Raw genomic sequence first — 21781 nt, forward strand, 5'->3', positions numbered from 1 at the left:
TTTAGTAAATATGGCATATACTGCAGTGGTGGCTCAAAAGAGGTTTACAATAGTGATTAGAACTGCTGTCACTCCATTACCAGAGTTAGTCTCTGTGCTTTGGTGGAATTTACTGCTGAGAATCGGTCCTTCGCCAGACTTTGTTAATAAAGCGCTTGCTCAAATGTAAACAGACTTCAGAGCAATAGAGTAGAACATAAAGCTGTGAAAACCAAAACCCTCATTAGTTTTTCCCTTTGTTTACAAACCAGTGCAAGAATAGGTGTGCTTTAAAATGTAGGCTTTATTATTATTCAGGTATGGTGAAGCCCACAGATCGAGAGACAATTGCCATTGAAAAGAGAGTCTATTATATTCACAGATCCCGAAGAGAAAGGGGTCATGCCAGGCCATGGAGGGCCACGTGGAGAAGCACCAGGGTTGTTCAGGAAGCAGAAAGGGAGGAGAATATGGGCAAGAGCCTTTATTGTGGTTTCCACAGGAAGGAATGGGCAGGACAGGGTTAACAGGTGTGCCTGGCTAGTGTGAATCATTTCAGTGGCTCTGGGGCATAAGGACTGTCTCTAGTTGTCTGGTACCTGGCCCTGGGGTGAGGAGGGCAGGAGAACCTTGGCCTGTAGTGCAAGAACGATATATGAAAGGCAGGCTCATAGGCAAGTCACTTACTACCTGTAGGAAGCTGTTCGCCCTGGGAGGGGCTGTCTGTCTCTAGGATCAGCATGGCTCCAAGACGTCAACATATCAGAAGTACGAAAAATAAAAAGGCACGGTCAATAGATGGTGATAAAATGCAAGAATACCTATGCCAGCAGCCGCATAGCACAGGGAGATTAGCTCCGTGCTTTGTGACCACCTAGAGGGGTGGGATAGGGAGGGTGGGAGGGAGGCACAAGAGGGAGGAAATATGGGGATATATGTATATGTATAGCTGATTCACTTTGTTATAAAGCAGAAACACACCATTGTAAAGCAATTATACCCCAATAAAGATGTTAAAAAAATAAAAAAGGCCTTTCAAGGTTTTCTGCATGGTTTTTATATGAATATTTTGTTTAATGACAAGCTTCGAGAGCCTACCTTGGACATGCCAACCTTTTGATATAATTTTGGGGGGCCATTTTTGGTACAGTAATTGAGAAGTACTTCTTGCACTCATTTCAGGCAAGAAAGAGGGGTATGTGAAGCTTTTTAAAATGTGTTTGGACCTACTCAACTAATTCTTTGTTTGTCTCTAAAAGCCAGTCAGTCATTTTTCCCCTTTTCCTCTTCAGGCTGTCTCATATGCTGGCGTAGAATTTTAGACCGGGTGTCCCTGCAGTAGCCCTGGCACATTTGCTGGTTTATGCAATTTGGTTTTGATGTTTCAGTCACCACAGGCCCATCTCAAAAGCCTATTACAAGTGTTCTGCACCTACTACCGCCTGGAGACCTGGTTCTTTTCTAAAGATCCAAGGAGTTGCATTGTTGTGCTCTGAGCTGTATTTTCATTTTGGGGGGAAACCAGCTTCCTGCTTTTTCTATTTTGTTTCTATTCTGTTAGAGGTTAAAATAATTGTTTTTAGAAAGTTACTTTTATATGCTATATATCTAATCTTTGTATTTTACTGTTGTCCTCTTGCTGACTGTGGCCTAAAGTTTAATTTAATCGTCTGCTTAGATTTACTATTTTTGTTTTTAACTCATGTTTTTGCCCTGGTGGTCGCTATTTTTTTTTTTTCATAACAGCTTGATTGAGGTACAATTTACACAACATAAAATTAACTCTTTGGACGAGTACAGCTCAAGGATTTTAGTAAAATTGAAGAGCTGTGCAACCATCACTGCATTCCAGTTTCATAACCAAAAAGTTTACACCAGCACATTCCCATGTGTGGTCACTCAGATTTTATATTGCCCTGTGCTTTAATAACTGAATAATATTGGAGTGATCCTTATATAGTAGATTTTCTTATTTTAAATTAAGTCCTTACTGACTTTATTTTTTTATATAAAAGTGTTACCTACTTGTGTGCTTTTTGCCACAAGTTTAACAAAGTAGCTTTTCAGTTTTATTTTCCTTTTAAGAGCTAAATGATGTTGTTCTGTTAACTTCCATTTCCCATCTCCCAGGGACCAACATTCCCCAGTTAATCAGCTCCCTATCACACCGCGGTACTCACTTACCTGATTTATTCCTCCTATCCTTTGGACAGATGCAGTACACGTTATACCTTCTCTTCCCCGATGCATTGCTCCTCATCTTCTGACTTCCTTAACTTTTCATAACCTCTTCTCTTCTTTTTTTGTCTTTGTTTTACCCAAAGCCAAAATTGTTGGAGAGGGAGGATTGGACCTAGCCTTGGTTGGTGAAAAGGAAACCGTTATATTTTCTTTCTCGCCACATGGAATCCTCTTCCCCCTGGGGTTTATGGCTTAGTAGTAGACCAGGTCAGGTGATCTGAGTTGTCCTCCTGCACCGAGAACCCATTTTATTTCACTCCCTGGGGCAGTGGGTGAGCTTGTCTTTGACCCCAGTTAAACTTAGCTCGAACTTGGGAGGAACTGCTGAAAATAAGATTAGCAGAGAGGCATCGCCTATACCTTGTTAAGAGAGATAGTGAAGAGTGCCTTAGAAAGAAGAAGCTCCTGAACCAAAGTGTAATTATGTTATTTTACTGTGATGCTCAGCCCCAAATAAACTAGTAATAAAATTGTCTTCTAGTTTTAAAAACTTGTTCCCTTGAAGTATAGTTGATTTACAGTGTGTTAATTTCTGCTGTACAGCAAAGTGATTCAGTTATACATATATATATTCTTTTTCATATTCTTCTCCATTATGGTTTATCACGGGATACTGAATATAGTATCCTGTGCAGTAGGACCTTGTTTATTCTTGCCTTCCATTTTTAAAGCGTTATACATTAGATTATATTTAGAGCCTATATACATAATAACAATCTCCATAATAAAGTGGTATTGTGGAGGCAAAAAAAAAAAAAACCCCACAGGCTTTAAAATCTCTTTCTGCTCTTCTACTTACTGCTCTGTGACTCTGAGCAAGTTAATTTTGCTGGGCCTCAGGTGCCACATCTGTATAATGGGAATAATAACACTTCACAGGACTGTGGTGAAGATTAAATGACCTGACATCCACCCTTCTCACAATGATCTGTGTATTCTCTCTGGGCACAGGGTTCTGCACTAGGAAATGGACAAAGCCAAAGCATAAATAAGCCATCTCTTCCCAGAATGTCAGTTAAAGGTGGAAATTGGTGTGCATGTGGGAGAGGGTGGAGGGGGGGTACTTTCTTATTTAAATCAGAGCGGATATATTATGTGAGCTCCACCTTCGTTCTTAAGGAAAAACTCAATACATTAAAGAAATGGCATGCTTGGGACAGGCAACTTCAGTCACACCCTTGGAGCCCCTGGCATTACTCCTTTGCCATTAGGAGTGTTCACATGGAAAAGTCCGAGAAACACTGGCATGTATAGGATAGGCTCATTATCCCTGTTTCATGACGTATCCCACTACCTTTCCCGAGCACATACCTGATGTCTCCTCCTGGGTGCTGACATTGAGCTCACCATCCTCCCTCCATGCCTGATTCTCCTTCTGTGTCCCCTGCCTTAGTAATTGACACCACTGCCCATTTAGTTACTCAAGTCAAGAACCAAGGAGTCCTTCTTGACCCCTCTCTCCCCTTCACACCCCATGCCCAATCCTTACCTTCAGGTCGTGGCAACATTGCCACCTTCACATGTCTTGAGTGTATCCCTTGTCTCTGTGTCCGTCTTCAGCATCTTAGGGTAGCTGCCATCATCTTCTGCCCAGACTTCTGTAATCACCTGATAACTGGCCTCCCTCCAATCCATCCTCCACGCTAAAATGGGCGTTGGTCTTTCAGATACTTAAATCTGATCACTTCTTCCCATTTCCCTTAGAATAACATGGTCAATAAGGCCTTTGCATGGCCCAGGCCCCCTGCCCCTTTGGCCGCATCTTAAACCATCATTCTACACCTGGTGCTGGTGGTACAGTCACACCAGATTGCTTTCTGCTTGTCTACGGCACCCTGATTCCTCCGTCAGGAGCCGTTGCCAAGCTTGCTGTATCTGGAGTGTTTCCGTCAGCTCCTACCCAACTGCCCTGGGCTAAGATAAGGTATATTTATCTTTCAAACTCAGCTCTGGGGTTTCTTCCTCAGAAAAGCTTTTTCTAACTCCTCAGTGGAGGAGGTTATTTATCATACGCTCTGATGGAACCATGTCGTCGTCTTCTTTTTTTTTTTTTAATTATTTTATTTATTTTATTTTTGGCTGCGTTAAGTCTTCGTTGCTGCACGCGGGCTTTCTCTAGTTGCGGTGAGTGGAGGCTACTCTTCCTTGCGGTGCGTGGGCTTCTCACTGCGGTGGCTTCTCTTTGTTGCGGAGCACGCGCTCTGGGTGTGCAGGCTTCAGTAGTTGTGGCGCACGGGCTCAGTAGTTGTGGCTTGTGGGCTGTAGAGCACAGGCTCAGTAGTTGTGGCACACGGGCTTAGTTGCTCCGCGGCATGTGGGATCTTCCCGGACCAGGGCTCGAACCCGTGTGCCCTGCATTGGCAGGCGGATTCTTAACCACTGCGCCACCAGGGAAGCCCCAAGGAACCCTGTCTTCTTTTATGAGGCCCATCTCAATTTGCAGTCACACATTAGGCGATATCATCATTTGATGACTGAATCACACATTAGTCTGTAATCCCTGTGAGGGAGGGGCTGTCCCTTTGGTCACCATCATCTCCAGCCCCTGACAGAGTAGCTTTGCACTCCAGGCAGCTGGTCCTCAGTTGCTGAATGAGTGCGGAGAGACAGCTGAGGTCCGGATGCCTAAATGGTTGGCCTGGCAGTGTCAATATTCTGCTGATACTTGAGATCTCGGACCTCTGCGTCTAGGGCTCTGTCCGGCTCTCTGTAGATCCTTCCCTTAGTGCCGTGGGTCAGGTTCATCCACTTTACTCCACGGTTTTGAAAAGCCCCTGGGAAACCTCATTTTGTTGAAGAGAAATCTGTTCATTTACATGGTTCAGTACGGGATGGCAAAGCACCTGTTTATTCACCCAAAAGATTGCTAACAAACTTTTTACTTAAAAACCCCCGCTTCATCTTGCCTGTTCAGTCTTTCCCACTGGGCTGCTGAGCAAATCTTTTTTCAAATCAGGCAGAACTTTCTAACCGAACTGCACGCACCTCTCTTCCCCTTCCCCGGGCATCCCTCTTCTGCACGAGAACCCCGTCTGCCCTCTTCCCACCATATCTTGCTCTTTGGGTTGGGACATAAAACTCCTTCACCTCCCAAAACGAACACCACTCCATTGATTCTCCCACCCGCCTCTAACCCTTGCCCTTCCGTATAGCCTTCCTGCCCTCACGTCTGTGGGTAAATCGTGGTGGCTGGGGTGGAGGCATCAGTGTCTCCCAGACTGGCAAAGTGACTTGATTAAGGTCACACAGCTAGTGGGTAACATAGTTGCAATCACAATTCTTGTTTCCTTGCTTTCTCTCTAGTTCTTACTCATATTCTTTGCATTAACTTCTATTGAGAGGTGTGTGTGTGTGTGTGTGTGTGTGTGTGTGTGTGTGTTTGTTTGTGTTTAATCTGCATCTAAATTTGTCTGCATAAAATTGTTTCTTTATTTTATAACTGGTATTTTTCCCCCCTGAATAATTGTGTATCCAAAGGATATAAAGAATCTCCAGTTGACAAAAGTGATTGCCGTCACCTCTGGCCTCCTCCATTCCGTGTTTACTGAAATGTCAGCTGCTGGAATAGCTTTCTTTCCTCTGCGGGTTCTGCTGGTTTCCCCTTCCCTACCTGGGGACACAGGCCTGCCCTTTCGTGCTGCCCTCACTCCCCCACTCTGGGGCTCTGTTTCCACTTGACTTGCCCTCCATCATACCCACTGATCCGAGAGGAAGCGCTCCCTCTTCCCCCTGCAGCTCCCACCTGCCTGAACGGTTGGCTCAGGTGAATGGCTGGTCAAGTGGAAGTGTGTCTGGGAACTGAACAGTCCGTTCCTTGTTTGGAGCCAAGAGAGGAGAGCAGTGGGTGGGTGTCACACGGAGGTCTCCCACCACCCCCCAGGCTCTCCTCGGGAACCTGGGTACCAATCCAGGGAGCTTTTTAGGAGATATTTTCAAATGACTTTTAAAATAGTTGGGAAGCAACAAAATCCTCAATGAGACGTGATCTGTATGAACTAGGTAATTAAAAAGGAAATCCCACCTATGAGGAAAGGCCACACTCAGGAAGATGCTGCTTGATGCAGAGGTTAAACCGAGGGCAGAGGTAGTGTTTTCTGGCTTTGAATCCTGGATGCTCTTCTCAGTATGACTCTGATAGGTTGTTGAACTGCTCTATGGTACAGTTTCCTCAACCATATATCGCGGTTAAATAAAATGAGATTAAAAACGCCTACCTCATAGGTAATTTGATTGTCTTGACGATTAAATGAAATAATTGGATTAAAATGCTGATCATAGTATCAAAACGTATTAACTGGTATCATTAGCTTACATTAGTAAAGTATAACTTACGGAAGCTTTCCCCTATATTACATTTCAATACATCTTAAAATATGATGCTTTTTAGAAACGTCTTTGTTACCTACTCACCCCTGCTTCTCTGTGTTTTGCTCGCAGCCCTGGAAAGGAAAATATCGATGAGGCAAAGCAGAGAGGAGCTAATAAAACGAGGGGTCTTGAAGGAAATCTATGATAAAGGTAAGGGGACCACTCCAGTCTCCACGAGCCAGAAAAAAAGCCGTGCGTGGAATCTGTGTGCATATTTCTTGGAGTTGGATTCAGTTTTCTGTATCACTTTATCAGAGTTTGAACCTTTAAAACTCCAGACACTTCTGGAGAGATCAGAGAATGTAGCAGACAGCGCTGAAGTGATTGCTATTATAGAGGGAACGAAAGCTCCCTTTTTCTCGGCACTGGAATCCAACCATAGGATGCTGAGACAAATGATGTGGCCTGAGGAATGGTGTCAATACTGTTGGGAGCCTGTTGGTGTCTGAACACACACAGCTGGGGTGAATTGAATTGCTCAGGCTCTTTCAGGCACTAGGGCTTCCCAGGACAAATGTTAAAAATCCACAAGAATCTAGAATTTCTCTAACAGAGTTTCTGGGGCAGTCCATCTCCCAACAACAGGAGAAATCAAAGTGGAGAAAATTACATATAATTTTATATAAATGTACACATATTTCAAATGATAATATTTCCAGTGATTACAAATGCGCTGTGAACGTGTCCAAAAGTGTTTGCTGGTGAAATTATCCTGTGTCTTTTGCTGATTGAACTACTGCCTTTAAATACGAAGGTATGCAGTGGTTTACCCAGTATATTAACTATTCTTCACCCCCCTCCCCTTCCTCTCACCATCCTTCATTTAAGGCTTTAAGAGAAATGATGAACTGTTATTCCAGTCTTGTTACGGTCATCAGTAATCATTGTCTGTTCCAGATCTTATTATTTGAGGCCAGTGTTATTTGTTGGGCCAGATAATTATTAAATCACGTGTTCCACTTTAAAGATGCACCCTGATCATCAAAGTGATCCTGTAATTCTGGCAGTGCAGTCAGTTTTCCATGTTTTTGTAGGTCTTCTACACGCCTAGTTTGTGTTCTGATACAGAAAGGCAGGTTGCGTTTCTAACTTGGGTGCTTCTGTCTGATTCCACTGTCTTCAGTGAGCTGGTCCTTATTCCTCTGGTGGTACAGTTCACCCCATTCATTCCTGCCGTGGAGCTTCCTGATGGCACTTTTGAAGTATGTTTTCTTAGCACACATGGCCACCCTGAAACGCTGCAAGTAGGAGGTGGCACCGCTCTCGCCCTAGTGGCAGGGGATGCAGCAGGTAGGGTGTGAAGCTGTACTATTTCAAACCGCCTTTGTTCATTAGCAGAGCCTCCTGGCCCCAAGGCATCCCTATGACGAGTCACGTCATCCTTCTACTTCTGGGCGAGACATACCAAGATACAGTTTCTTTGGTTGATTAAGTTCTCCAGAGAAAAAGAATGCATCATTTTGTCACTTTTCTCCAATGTCTTATTTTGGTACAGGCCCCCCAAACCATCCCTTATATTGACCTTAAGTTTCCATGTTTCATCTCAAACTCCTTTCTCTATATTCCCTCCCCGGTGAAGACAGGAAGTGTCTGGCCGCAGGTATGGTATTACATGGTCAGCATCCAAGAGTTTAAATAAAGATTACTGTCCTAGCTAAAGCCTGTTCAGATCCAGTTAAATGATCCCTCCCCCTCCCTCCTTTCTTCCTGTAAATTTTATGTCTCTCACAGGAAAATTTCAGGAATCCTTTAAAGGAGAGGATACATTTTATTATAGTATTTATTATTTCCATTATACCTAATAACTGAGTTAGGGTAAATATTGCCGGAGTAACTTCCTGACTTAATCAAAGAAGCCATAGACTGTTAGAGCAAAAGCCCATTTTATAGAGGAAGAAACAGGGGACATTGAGGCTGGGGCCTGCCAGCCCCCATTAGGAGTTGCCCCAAGATTAGGAGCTGTGTCCTGTTTGTGGTCGACTCACAGCATGCTCTCAGCAGCCGGCTGCAGAGGAAAGGACCAGGCTAGCTGCCACCTGTCACCACAACTTCTGGTTTTATTTTTGTCTTTGCACTTATCGCTGTCTGCTTTTTTCTGTTCTGTTGTTGGCTGGCTTTCCTCACTAGCACGTTAACTCCAGGAGAACATGGACTTCATAAGGCTTGATGCCAGACCCCCTCAGAAAGTGGCTGAGATAGATTGGCTCAAAAAATGCTTATTGTTTGTATGATGGGAATGGGAGTAGAGGGAAACTAAAATTGCACATAGTAGATATAGAAGTTTGTATTTGCTGTGGGTTTTTCTGATAAAAGCATCCATTTTGTATCACTGCGGATATTAATCACATCACCTTGTATTCTGTTACATCAGCTGTTCAGAACGTGAGCCCTGTAATCATTGCTTGGATTCAATTCCAGTTTCACTACTGAGTGGCTGTGCACCTTTAGTAAAGTTGCATAACTTCTCTGTGCTTCTATTTCTGTATTTGACAGTGTGGATAATATTGTAATGAGATAACATATCTGTATTAGTTTGCCAGGGCTACCATAACAAAATACCACAGACTGAGTGACTTAAACAACAGAAATGTATTTGCTCACAGTTTTGGAGGCTAGAAGTCCAAGATTCAGGTGCCAGCAGGATTGGTTTCTGGTGAGACCTCTTCTTCGACTTGCAGATACCTGCCATCTTGCTGTGTCCTCACATGGCCTTCCCTCTGTGCGTGCACACTTCTGGTGTCTCTTCCTCTTTTCATAAGAAAAGCAGTCCTGTGGGATCAGGGCCCACCCTTAGGACCTCATTTAACCTCATTACTTCCGTAAAGACCCATCTCCAAATACAGTCACACTGGGGGTTTGGGCTTCACATATAAATTTGGGCAGGAGGGAGAGGGGGTGACACAATTCCATCCATAACAACATGTAGAGTAAAATATTGGCTATCATCCCATAAGTTCTCAAGAAATTGTTAACACCCCATTATTAGTAGTAGTATCATCATCATCCTTTATATTTTTTAAAACCCTTTGTATGCTTTAGCCTAGTTCAGGCCCACGAGTTAGGAAGGGACGTCATTGTTCCCTTTTATCTTAAGTGCAAGGATCTTCAACCCCCCTCACAATGGCCTTACCAATGTGGGTGGCGGAGAACCTAGCCCCTTGGTATCTGATTTAATTACCTTCTCACCCCTCCACCCTGTCTCCTCTTTAGTCTCTAAACATGTTGTTTTCCTGTCATTCATCCTTCCCCTTTCTACAGCATCATTCAACTTGCTGTGTCTGGGATTCTAGTGAGTAAAACAAACTTTCATTGCCACATCCTGAGTGAACAGCAAGAGGCAAAGAACCTTTCATTGTTTTCCAAGTTGTTTGTTTCAAAGATAAATTTCAGAGATTTTCAGCAGTCCTTCCACATTGCCTGGCTGGTCATTCCTCATTTTGCACCCATGAGTCTGGTCACCTGGCAGCAAAACAGTTTCCACCAGAGATGTACGGTCCCTAATTTGCAATTACTGTGTCAGCCCATCCACGAGGGCCGGCCCCTGTTCATGCTGCAGTTATACTGTTTTGTATATGATATTGCTAAGGTGGTGGGAAGCAGTTTATCTTTAGTAGGTGAGCTTTTCTCTTCCAACTCTTTTTGTTATTGATTTTGCTTAATAATGCCGTACTCGTTTGTAGAAAGTATTAAGATAAACTGTAGGGATATGAGATTTGTAACTGGGCATGGCGGACTCAGAACAAATGAGGTTTTATTATTCTGACAGTTCTCCTCGAAATTCTTTATGTTTTTCTTAGCAGGTTAAAATCCCAAACTAGTCAATAAATTTAAATCAGGCAAAATGAGAGCTTGGATTGAAGAGGGGAAATTTTCTCAATATCTCTAGAAACTAGTTCAGGAATCCTTCATTTAATGGCATGTAGATGTAAAGAGCTTAAGTTACTGGATGGCTTGTATTTTTTTTATTGGTTTCCATATACAATCACATGCATTTAAAGTTCAGAAGAGGACTTCCCTGGTGGCACAGTGGTTAAGAATCCGCCTGCCAATGCAGGGGACCACGGGTTCGAGCCCTGGTCGGGGAAGATCCCACATGTCGTGGAGCAACTAAGCCCATGCGCCGCAACTACTGAAGGCCGCACACCTAGAGCCCGTGCTCCTCAACAAGAGAAGCCACCACAATGAGAAACCCTTGCACCGCAACGAAGAGTAGCCCCCGCTCGCCGCAACTAGAGAAAGCCCGGGCGCAGCAACGAAAACCCAATGCAGCCAAAAATAAAAATAAATAAATAAGTAAATCAATTTATAGAAAAAAATAAAGTTCAGAAGAAAGTTTAGATAAAACTTTAAAGATCAGAGAAAATCGTTTGATTTCTGGATACATCAAGGCCATGTAAAAATGCAGCAAACTTTAAAAAACTACAAAGAAGACTTTAAATTGTTAATCACGATGTAGAGGAACATAAAATTTTAAATTCTTTTTCTCCCATTTTCCATATTTTCCACAATATGGATATAGCAATTTCGTGAAAAACACAATGAAACATTACAGTGAACCGTCATCACTCTAAAGAGTAAAAATGTGAAACCAACTACTGATGGAAAATGGTCTATAATTTTGTAGACAGCTTATTTTTAACTATATAGTCCCCAGTTCCGTAGTCTGTTTTTTTGAATTAGAACTTAAGGGTTCTCCTAGACTCCTGGAACATTTATTCATTCATTCAACAAATTGGTACTGAATCCCCCCTCTGAGCCAGGTGCTCTAGGTGTCGAGCTACAGTGATAACCAAAAAATCAAGATTCTCACCTTCTCAGAGTTTACATTCTACTAAAGGAGATAGGAAATAATTAAATAAGCCTATGATATATTGCCAAGGAGTGATGAGCACTATGAAGATAAACAAAGCAGCAGGGTAAGGAGATAAATTCAGAGGGGGAGCCATGATTTTATATAAATGCTATCATGGAGGACCTCTGGAGGAGGTGATATTTGCACAGAGACCTAAATGCAGTGATTGGGTGGCTGAAACAGGAGCACTGGTCCTACTACTACTTCTGAACAACCTGTAACCTAATTCGTGAGCCCTTAAGTTCCTTAAATTGACTCAGTATGTTTCTTTTAAATTAAAGCCTCTGTATTGCACTTGCCTCTCTCTCAGTTCTCTGTAAATCAGAGCACAACACCCCCTGTTCAGAGCCTACAGTGGCTCCCCACTTCACTCAGAGAAGTTTCAAGCTCCTCCGACAGCCTACGAAGCCCTCCACGATCTGCCCTCCAATCCCTAAGTTTGCTTCAACTCCCTGGCGGTACTTCCTCATAACGTCCTCTCTGTGGCATCTTGCTAACCCTGCTTTCCAGCCCCTGACATTGCCATTGGCTCCACTCTCTTCCTGGAACCCTCTTCCCCCAGATATCCACCCACGTGGTTCACTCCTTTTCCAAGTCTTTGCTCAGATTCTGCCTTCTCAATGAAGCTTCCCTGGGACCTCCATCCAGATTTTAAATTGTCACCTCCTTCCATAGGTCTGTAATCCCCTGACCCTGCTCTACTGTGTTCTTTCTTTCTTTCTCTCTTTTTTTCCTTCTATCTCTTATCACCTGCAATCTGTAAATTACATATGTGTAGTATTAGCCTTTTTCTCATCGGTCTCTCCTCACTGAAATGTGAGCTCCACCAGGCAGGGCAGGATCTCTGTCTGGTTTGTTCACGGATGTTGTGGCATCCGACTGCCTACAGTAGCACTATGTCCTATTGGGACATAGTCAATGCTCAGTATGTTTATTGAAAAACAACAAATGCCAGCCTGAGGCTATCTGCATGTACACACGACTTGGTCTGTACACCTGTGTTGGCAAAATCCAGAGCGCTAGAACTCTGATCCCTCTTGTTTCTTCATCTGTGTGGTTCATGAAACGTTATTGCCAGTTATTTAAATAGGTGGTATTATACTGGGCGTATATTCACGTATATGGATGCCGTATACTCTACTTATAAACGGTGGTTTCTAAGTGTTACGGAGAAAAATATCCTGAAAACAGTGGACTGTTCGGCCATTAGTAAAATCGTGATGATACTTCTCAGGCTTAGCAAGGATATCAAGAGGTCACCTGACCTGGCTTCTGTTATTTTTCCAAAGTAGAGTAGAAGCAACTGCAGCCCAGCGAGGTTATAGACTTGCCTAAGGGTTCACGGCCAGCGAGTGTGGACTCTGAAAATCCCTGCTAAGACCTTCTGTCCTTTGTTTGGAATTTATAGGAACACAGAAAAAACTTTGTAATATATTGCCTATTGGTCATCAGAGGATATTAATAAATAATGCTGTTAGTGGTTATTGCAAATGATCTCTACAAATAAGCATGATGTTGTATATAAAGAATGTTAGGGATAACAATGGCGATTGTTCTTTATCAACACTGGATTCTGCAGTGAAACCTCAGTTCTATCACAGGTCTGTCACGTGCTTTGTACAATATGGATGTGTTTAATTCACATGAGTGGATATATCACTTATCAGGAGGGAAGAAGAGGGAAAGGAGACCATCTCTCTGCGTGGAATGACACGCTGTCGCCCCTGTATGTTACACACCGCCACACCCCAGGTGGGGGCAGAGAGCTGGGAGGTGTGGCCACCTGCAGGGATGTAGTTGAGGCCACTGCAGCTCCCCTGGTCCCTAGGCAGCTGCTCACTGCAATCACACCGAGACCTGGGGGCAGAGCTAACCCCACCGGAGGGCAAAGACCAGGGGTCACGGAAGAACAGAACTGACTGTGTGCAAATGAGCAACTTCCCTTTTCACTATGCGCTGGGAATTACTGATAACATTTCACAGCAAATAATAAAGTGCACTGAGGTGTGCTTTTTTCCTTCCTCGAGTTAGAGCAATGTGTTGGAAGGTGTTATTTTTAATTATCAACACAAAGGGAAGCTCCCTGAAATAGACAACTCTCTTATGCAGAGGTTACATTTCCCCCCTTCTCAGGCAGTCATGAGAAAAAAAGCCTGGTATTTAAATTAAAAGGTCATCATCTTTTAAAAATAAGAATAACAATTCTCCCCTGTATCAGAGGAGGCGAATTCTTAAGACTTGAGCCTTTTAAGTCTCGTTGTTTATCTGGTAGCCCAGTTGTGTAGACTTTTAAAGTCTTGAAGTTTATGGGAAATGCTTTTCACCGCCTTTACCGGACATTGTTATTTTGTCACATTTTTAGCTGTTTCTCATGTCTCACCTAGAAGTGGCATCTTCTGGAAGCTGTGATTTGGAGTAACTGTGTGAAAATGAAAAGAGTGTTTACTTTCAGCCTCAGTGACATAGAATCATTTATGTAGCATCTTAGCGCCTAATGCAGCGGATTGCCCTAGTGGGGTAAATGGAAAGCAGATTAAGTGAAAACGAATAAAGAGAAATTGTGGTCCACGTTCTCTTAAGCAACACTGTTCTTTCAGAAAATCACTATCCCAAACCAAAAAATTAATGAAGTTATTATAATATCGGTGAGCAAGCGTTCCCCAGCAAAAGTATTTGTCGCTTGCGTGTTTGTTGAATACCTGTTATGTTGCAGGCGTCGTTCCGGGCACCAGGAATGCTAGGAGGGTCAAGGTGGGCTCCCCTAACAGCACTTACGGTCCCGTAATGGGTTCAGGTGCTTGGCAGTTATGATGAGGAAAGTACAGGATGTTCGGGGGTGCGTGGAAGCGTCACCCACCAGGCCTGGAGACTCAGGGAAGCCATCCTGGAAGGAACGGTGTCTTAGAGGAAACCTGAAGGGTGATGAGAATTATCCTGGAGGAGGTGGGATGGGTTGGGGAAATGTTAGAAGTGGAAGGACTAGCACATGGGGAGGCACCAAGTTGGGGACAATGAAAGGTAGAGGGTGTCCAGCATGTCTGTATGGTGAGGGGAAGGCAGGGCAGATCTTTTTTTTTTTTTTAAACATCTTTATTGGAGTATAATTGCTTTACAATGGTGTGTTAGTTTCTGCTGTATAACAAAGTGAATCAGCTATACATATACATATATCCCCATATCTCTTCCCTCTTGCGTCTCCCTCCTTTCTTCTTTAACGCTCTCCTCCTTCAGATGCTGATTCAGGCGACATTTTGACTGGAATTCACTGCCATAAAGTACAATCAACCTACCTGTCTAATTGCCTCACAGCAAACACTTTCCTATATCAATACAAGTGATGGAATTAATTGTGGGAGCATTCAATAAATGTCTTAATTGTCCAGAATGCATAAGGGAACAGAAAGAGGAGACTTTTATGAATTTCCCATTTCTTCCACTGTCTGCCCTACTTACCTTCAAACCTAAATTGCAAACATAGCTGAAGGTATTTTTGTCTTGCCAAGCTCCTAATGCCTGCATCTTTAATAGAAATTATTTATAAAGAGCTTTTGGAGCATGCTGACTTCATAATAAAGAAGCTCTAGGGCTTCCCTGGTGGCGCAGTAGTTGAGAATCTGCCTGCCAATGCAGGGGACACGGGTTCGAGCCCTGGTCCGGGAAGATCCCACATGCCGCGGAGCAACTGGGCCCGTGAGCCACAACTACTGAGCCTGCGCGTCTGGAGCCTGTGCTCCGCAACAAGAGAGGCCGCGATAGTGAGAGGCCCGCGCACCGCGATGAAGAGTGGCCCCCGCTTGCCGCAACTGGAGAAAGCCCTCGCACAGAAACGAAGACCCAACACAGCCAGAAATAAATAATAAATAAATTTAAAAAAAAAAAAAAAAAAAAAAAAAGAAGCTCTACTCCCAGAGGAGTCATTAACCCATACATCACCAGTGCCTGAACCACTGGGAACCAGTGGGAAAGTATTCTGTTAGCGATGCCAAGATGGATTCTTAACCTTTCAGACATGCTGAAGTATATAGGGATCTCTATCAACCCGCTAAAACATTGAGATGGATGAAGAAACTGAGGCCCCAAAAAGGTAAAATGACTTGGGCAGGGCAGATCTTGCAGGCAGGAGTGTGACATTAGTTGCTCATTCGTTGTCCTGCGAGCAGTGAGGAGGAGCTCTGGAAGGGCTTTTTGCACAATCGGACTTGCAGTCTCATCACTGCCTGTGGGAGAGAAGGACTTGGAGGGACACCAAGGCATGAGTCAGGGGGACCAGTTGGTGGACTGTTGCTGGAATTCATATGATGTGATGGTAAATGGCAGGAATGAGGGCAGTAGGAATGGGGGGAAGGGGAGAGGAGAGACTGGAGAACTGTAGGAGATAGAGTCAGGAGGGCCTGTGACTGCTTAGATTTGGGGAGTGAAGGGGAGGGTGAAGGCACGGCTGACATTCAGGATTCTGGCTTGGAGACTTGGTGGACAGATACGGGGGACAGGTGCAGGTCCCCTGAGCTGGGGACCTAAGAGAAGCAATTACAGAGCACAAAATATCGCGATGGTTTGACCACATTGAGTTTGAGATATCCAAATGGCTAAGCAGAGTACTAAATGTAAAGATTTGAAACTCGAGAGGGAGATCTGGGTTGGAGATGCAGGTTTGGAATTGTGCATGTGTAAATGGTCATGAAGTCATATAGATTGATGATATTTCTCAAAGAAGATGTAAAATGAGAGAGTAAGTGTCCCTGATAGAAAACACCTTGGCACCCCAGCATTGAGTGATCTGGAAGTTAAAAAAAAAAAAGATCTGGGAATAAGAAAACCCTCAAAAACTGAGAAGTGGACAGAAAAATAGGGAGTAAACCAGAAATGTGTAGCATTATGGAAGTCCAGAGACAGTGGCGTAGTGTGGAAAAAATTACCCAGAGTGTCAAATACAGACACATCAAACAAGATAGGAAGTGTCCTTTTGATTATTTTTATGCTGTTTAATTATAGGCTCTTTAGTTACCTGTGAAGCCAGTGTGCAGTCAGCAGGGTGTAAGTTAAAAGGCCTATGGTTTCAGGTAACTAAAAACTTAACTCAAGGAGGCTGCAGCGATAAGCAAATTTAGACCAATGGTCTTCCTGTGTTTTGTCCTCTGCAGCAGTCCCCAACCTTTTTGGCACCAGGGACCGGTTTCGTGGAAGACAATTTTTCCACGGACCTGAGGGAAGGGGGATGATTTCAGGATGATTCAAGTGCATTACATTTATTGTGCACTTTATTTATATTATTATTATGTCAGCTCTACCTCAGATCATCAGGCATTAGATCCCGGAGGTTGGGGACCCCTGCTATTAGTGTATCCCAAATGCCTTGAGCAATGCTTGGCATTTGTCAGCGCTTATTAATTTTTATTGAATCAGTGAGTGAGTGAGTGAGTGAGTGAATGAGTGAATGAATGAATCTCACGTCATAAAATCCAGTGGTAGGGCAGCTCCAGAGTTGGTGAAATCATCAGCTCAGTAACATGGCGAAGGGATGCCATTCTCAAGCTATCACCCCTCATGGTAACAAGATGGCTGCAGTAGTTCCAGCATTACATGCAGATACAACATCCAGATGGGAGAGAGAGGGCTATCCCCCTTCTTGGTATCTCTTTCTAAGAGCAAGAAAACCTTGCCCCAAAGGTTCTCCAGAATTACCCTCATTTCTCATTGACCAGAATTTTTAGAGATAACCCCTGGATATCTTCTTCCCTAATTTTGACAATGTTTCCGTAAACCAAAGTGTTGCAGGTACAGTCAGCTCCTGAGAGCTGCTACCTAGTGTAAGTTGTCCTTGGAAGACCCGCCACGGTATCACCCTTCCAGCTGCCTGTCCTGGACCCTGCCGATGAAATCAGGGCAGGGCAGGGTACCACAGGCATGGTGAGCAGCCCTGCCCACGTCTGATGCTCGATTCCACAGTCACTGACCTGCACTGGTGTTTGTAATGAGAAGGCAAGCCAAACTCTGGAAGGTAATAGCTAATAAAAGGAAAGCTAATCGTACTTAAAAATTTTTTTCCTGACCTCATACGTTTGCCTAGGACTCAGATAAAGTCAAATAAGTCAGGGGGGCATTCAAGCCTTAACCCCACATAAATATCTATAAAACAACCGAACTCTCCTAGGAGCCCCAAGCCCAGGATTCTGGTCCCGGCTCCCTCATCTTCTCTCTGTAGAAGGTACAGGGCAGCCTCTTATCTCCCTGGACTCTGCTTTTTGTTTGAACGTAAACCCAGGATCTTACTCTGCTCCAACCAGCAAAGCCATGCTTTCCTTTTATCCTCTCTCACTACTCCCAGCCCCCAGCCTGCTTGATTGAAGACAGCCTGTTACCAAGCAGCTGGTCCTCCTAGAGTCTCTGGGTACACCCATGGATGCATACTCTTCGACTCCATTCTGCCCTTGCTTGTCTTCTCATAGGGTTGTTGGAGGATCAAGGGACATAATTCAGTTTGGGCTTTTAGACCATTGCCTGCCCAGAGTACGTGCTCAATAAATGTCAGCAATGGTCTCCACCAGACATGTGACCTGGGCTGCTCCTCTGCTGTTCTTAGATGCCTGTCTCCCCTTCCCGGTTCCCCTTCACCCTAGGCTCTCTCTGCTTCCACCCGGCAGAGCTGAGATTCTATCCTGAGGCTTCGGGACTTCTTGGAAGGCGGCCACGCCCACCTCTGTAGCTGTGTGTTGCTACTCTCAGGGCCCCGCCATCCACACGTGCCCGAGAGCACGTCTTTCCTCCCTGTGCTGCAGCCTTCCCACCACTGCAGCTTCTCTAAAGGAAATAGTATCCACTGAACTGACCATTCATTGTGATGTGGACCAGTTTAGCAACGTCATTTTAATCTCCCAGTTCCAGAAATGGGTTCACTTTTGCATATTCATTGGGCCCATTATTGTGATTTTTAAGTCTGCCTTGAGCAGTGCTTGTCCCGTAGAATTTTCAGCAATAACAGGAAGGTTCCATCATCTTTGCCAGCCAGTACAGCAGCCATCAGCCACACATGGTTGTCGAGCACTTCAGATGTGGCTAGTCTGAGGAACTGCATTTTAAATTCTATTTTAACTAAAACAGTAACTGTATGTGGCAAGTGGGTACGCGATTGGAGAGCTCAGCTGAAGAAACAGAGCTGCTTAAATTTTGAAACGGCCAGCCCCTATCACTTTCCTTCTCCAACTCTAGCCATTAAAGTTTTCTTAAAAAATCTTGGATTCCCTGGTAACTCTGAAGGGCCCCTTGCACAACGATGTATGATTCTGTGAGATTCACACTCTCATAGAATAGCATAGGAGAGAAACTGTGTCATTCCATTCATTTTATATTCAGTCTGTGCCCCAGTTGCATTTTTGATATCAGAATGCCCAGGAATAGCAAGATGGTAAATCCTCTTTCAGCTACAAACCTTGGAGACAAGAGTAATTATTTGGCAATAGTGGTCAGAACTGTCATACTTCATCAGGATAGATGATGTAAGAACCGATGGGCTTGGCGTGAAGACTGGTGAGGAGGTATAACTGTACCCAGAAAGATGAAAGAAACACCTCTGGGAAACAGACACCACAGTTTGATAGGCTGAGGTGTTTGTGATCGAGGAAGCAGCTGAGAATTCACATGAGCTGTGGTTTGCTGACCATGAGGTACAGTAAAAGGCAGAAAATGCTGATAAATCCAGCAGGGTACAGCCACAGGGAAGTGCAACTAAAACAAGCTACCCAAGGTCAATAGCACTTTCATGATAGGAAGTCGCTGCAACTCACATACTTAAGGGTTTTAGGCAAAAGCCTCTGAACAAGAAGGGAAATAGTATTAACATCAAAATAGGATATTAAATCCAGAACAATAGCAACTATTAAAATAAAAGTAAGGTGATTCCCCAAGCAGAGAAACATGTACCATTCCATTCCATGTTTAAAATCATCCAATCAGAGTATCACGGAATTGATTACATTCTGAGATTGAAATCCATCTTGCATAGATTTTCAAGGTATTAGGTTCAGAAGGATTCTCTGAGTTGCCAAGATGCCTGTGTCAGACACAAAGGAATGGCTCTTGCAAAATTGTTCTTCCATGTAAACTGATCAGAATAATCCAAAGACTTCTGGCTGCAAACAGACATGAAAGATAAACTGGAAGATAACTTACAGATTCCGGAAATATAGGTTCAGTGATCCTACAGAATCCTTCAGTGTCTGCCTTAAATCCTAGGTGGCACAGAGATACTTTTAGACACACAGACACACACTTATAATGACTTTTCCTCATTCGGAAAGAAAATGCACCAGAAGAGACACAGAGAGACACACACTGTAGTTTTTGTTTTTGCAAATAAGACTCTCAGTTTGTCTTTTTAAATGCTCAAGATTCAAATACATTAAGTAGTAAATATGCAGTGTTATTAGAAATGTATGGCTTTCTATGTATGTTTAAAATTCTACACAGTGATATCTGTAGCACCATTTAGTTTAATGGCATCAACTCCCTGAACTCAGGCAAACTGAAGAAAATACTTCCAATGTCCAGGGAGCCATTTCCAACTTCTTAGGTTCAAAGCTTTTAGTCTTTCAATGAAATCCTTAGATAAATTATTTCTTAGCTAACTGTTGCTCTGCACATCATTTCACCGACAATGCGAGCAGCTAGTGGCTTGGATTGCAGTGATTTAAAAGGTCATTGGGATTAACAGAAGCTTTTCAAAACTCTGTATATTGTTGCAAAAATGACACCTCTGTGGGTTACAAAACAATGGCTGTGCCCCCTTAATGGGTGAATTTTTTTCTACTCTAATGGAAAAAGTATATCAGTGTCAAAAAAAAAAAAAAAAAAAAGACATTGAATGAAGTCTTTGCTTCATAGCTCACCACCACCAGAGTGACACTTCTTGGGAAAACACCTTGGGCTCTGTGGGGTAACCCATCGGCCACTCAGTGGAGATGCCCTTTTTGGTCAATGAGCATGTCTGGGAAGCTACAACAGCAGCTCTTGTCTCAAAGGGAAAAAAACAATTAGCAAACACTTGCATTAGGGCTCTTCTTCCATGTCCTCACAAAGATGATGGTTTGCTTTAACATAGGTAGCTTCACTTTTTGATTTTGCTTTAATTATAGCCATTGGTGATCACCAATTAAAATGTGTTTGAATTTTCACAGGCCTGCATGTGTGAATTCTACACTGTTGCGTTACCAACAGAGATGCAGCGTAGCTGACACTACCCAATGTTTTCAGTCTAAAATTCTCACATGGTGCTTCACTTACATAATCATTTTTCTTTAGAGTGGAAGCATCAATGTAACCATGATTTCATTTCATTATTCTCCTCTACTACAAGTATACTAACAGTCTTTCATGCGGAAGTTGCATCCTAGCAATGAGGTAACTGTGGAGAAGGGGTAGGAAGCCGGGCTCAGGGAAAATACCTCCTCAAGAAACCAGAGGAGTGAGGAAGGGGTTTTCCCCTCCAACAAAACTGTTATGTTTTCATTTAACTTAACAAGGTAGCATGCCACTTTTTGTTTTATTTTTTTATATATGTAAGCATCTCCACAGGGAAAAAAAAAAGTTAATGATCATTAAGCTCTACTCATATCAAGCCAAATTCACTTCAGAACTTTGCCAGCATGCATGCATATCTCATCTTGAGGGCATTGTAATCAACATGTACATTTTGTTCTCCATTCCTGCTTTTGTACTTGACATTGTTTCAAGCACATTTTTAGGGTTCAGCATCACCCACAGGGTCATTTCACTTGCGTTTCTTTCATTCCCAGCCAGGCTGTGCATTTCACAAGTGGCACCTGGGACTTGATTTTTATTTATTTGTACAAATACTCTGCATACTGGGAATAGCCATTATTTTATTAGCTATGTTTAGTTCATGTTTCCCCATTATGCTGCCTTTTTTTTTCTTATATTGGGTGTACAGCATTTTATTTTGCAAATTAAAAATGTAAATGTTTATGAGTAAGTTAAAACTATCCATCTGGCTTCCGTCTTATGCAACCTAAATAAATAAATATGTATGTGAGTATATATGCGTGTGTATGTATATACATGCATTTATTTAAACAATTTATCCTAGTTTTAAAGTTTTAGTTTTTTGATCTGTGTGAAATTTATTGCAATAATGGTTCAATATACAGCTGTAAAGCAATTCTTTATACTCATATTCATCTATTATTTATCAAGTAAGCAATTCTTATCCAACTAGAAATACACTTCTAAGCATAGGCTTTTATATAAACCATAACGCATATCCTAGAAAATCAAATTCAGTGATGAGCTTGTTACTGAGTCCAAGCTTGTACCGCTCGCTGTACAACA

The 21781-nt window shown here is 43.1% G+C and overlaps 1 protein-coding gene across 3 annotated transcripts in view; it reads left to right on the forward strand.

The window, feature by feature from the left end:
• LOC132374341 (phosphatase and actin regulator 1) overlaps positions 1-21781 on the forward strand; it is a 299168-nt gene that overhangs the window by 187571 nt on the left and 89816 nt on the right. For all 3 annotated transcript variants that reach the window (XM_059937944.1, XM_059937943.1, XM_059937945.1), the window contains exon 3: positions 6658-6738. In XM_059937944.1, the coding sequence (XP_059793927.1) occupies positions 6658-6738 (81 nt within the window). The remainder of the gene's footprint in view (positions 1-6657; positions 6739-21781) is intronic.

Source organism: Balaenoptera ricei, chromosome 11, assembly GCF_028023285.1.
Source record: "Balaenoptera ricei isolate mBalRic1 chromosome 11, mBalRic1.hap2, whole genome shotgun sequence".
Lineage (NCBI taxonomy): Eukaryota > Metazoa > Chordata > Mammalia > Artiodactyla > Balaenopteridae > Balaenoptera > Balaenoptera ricei.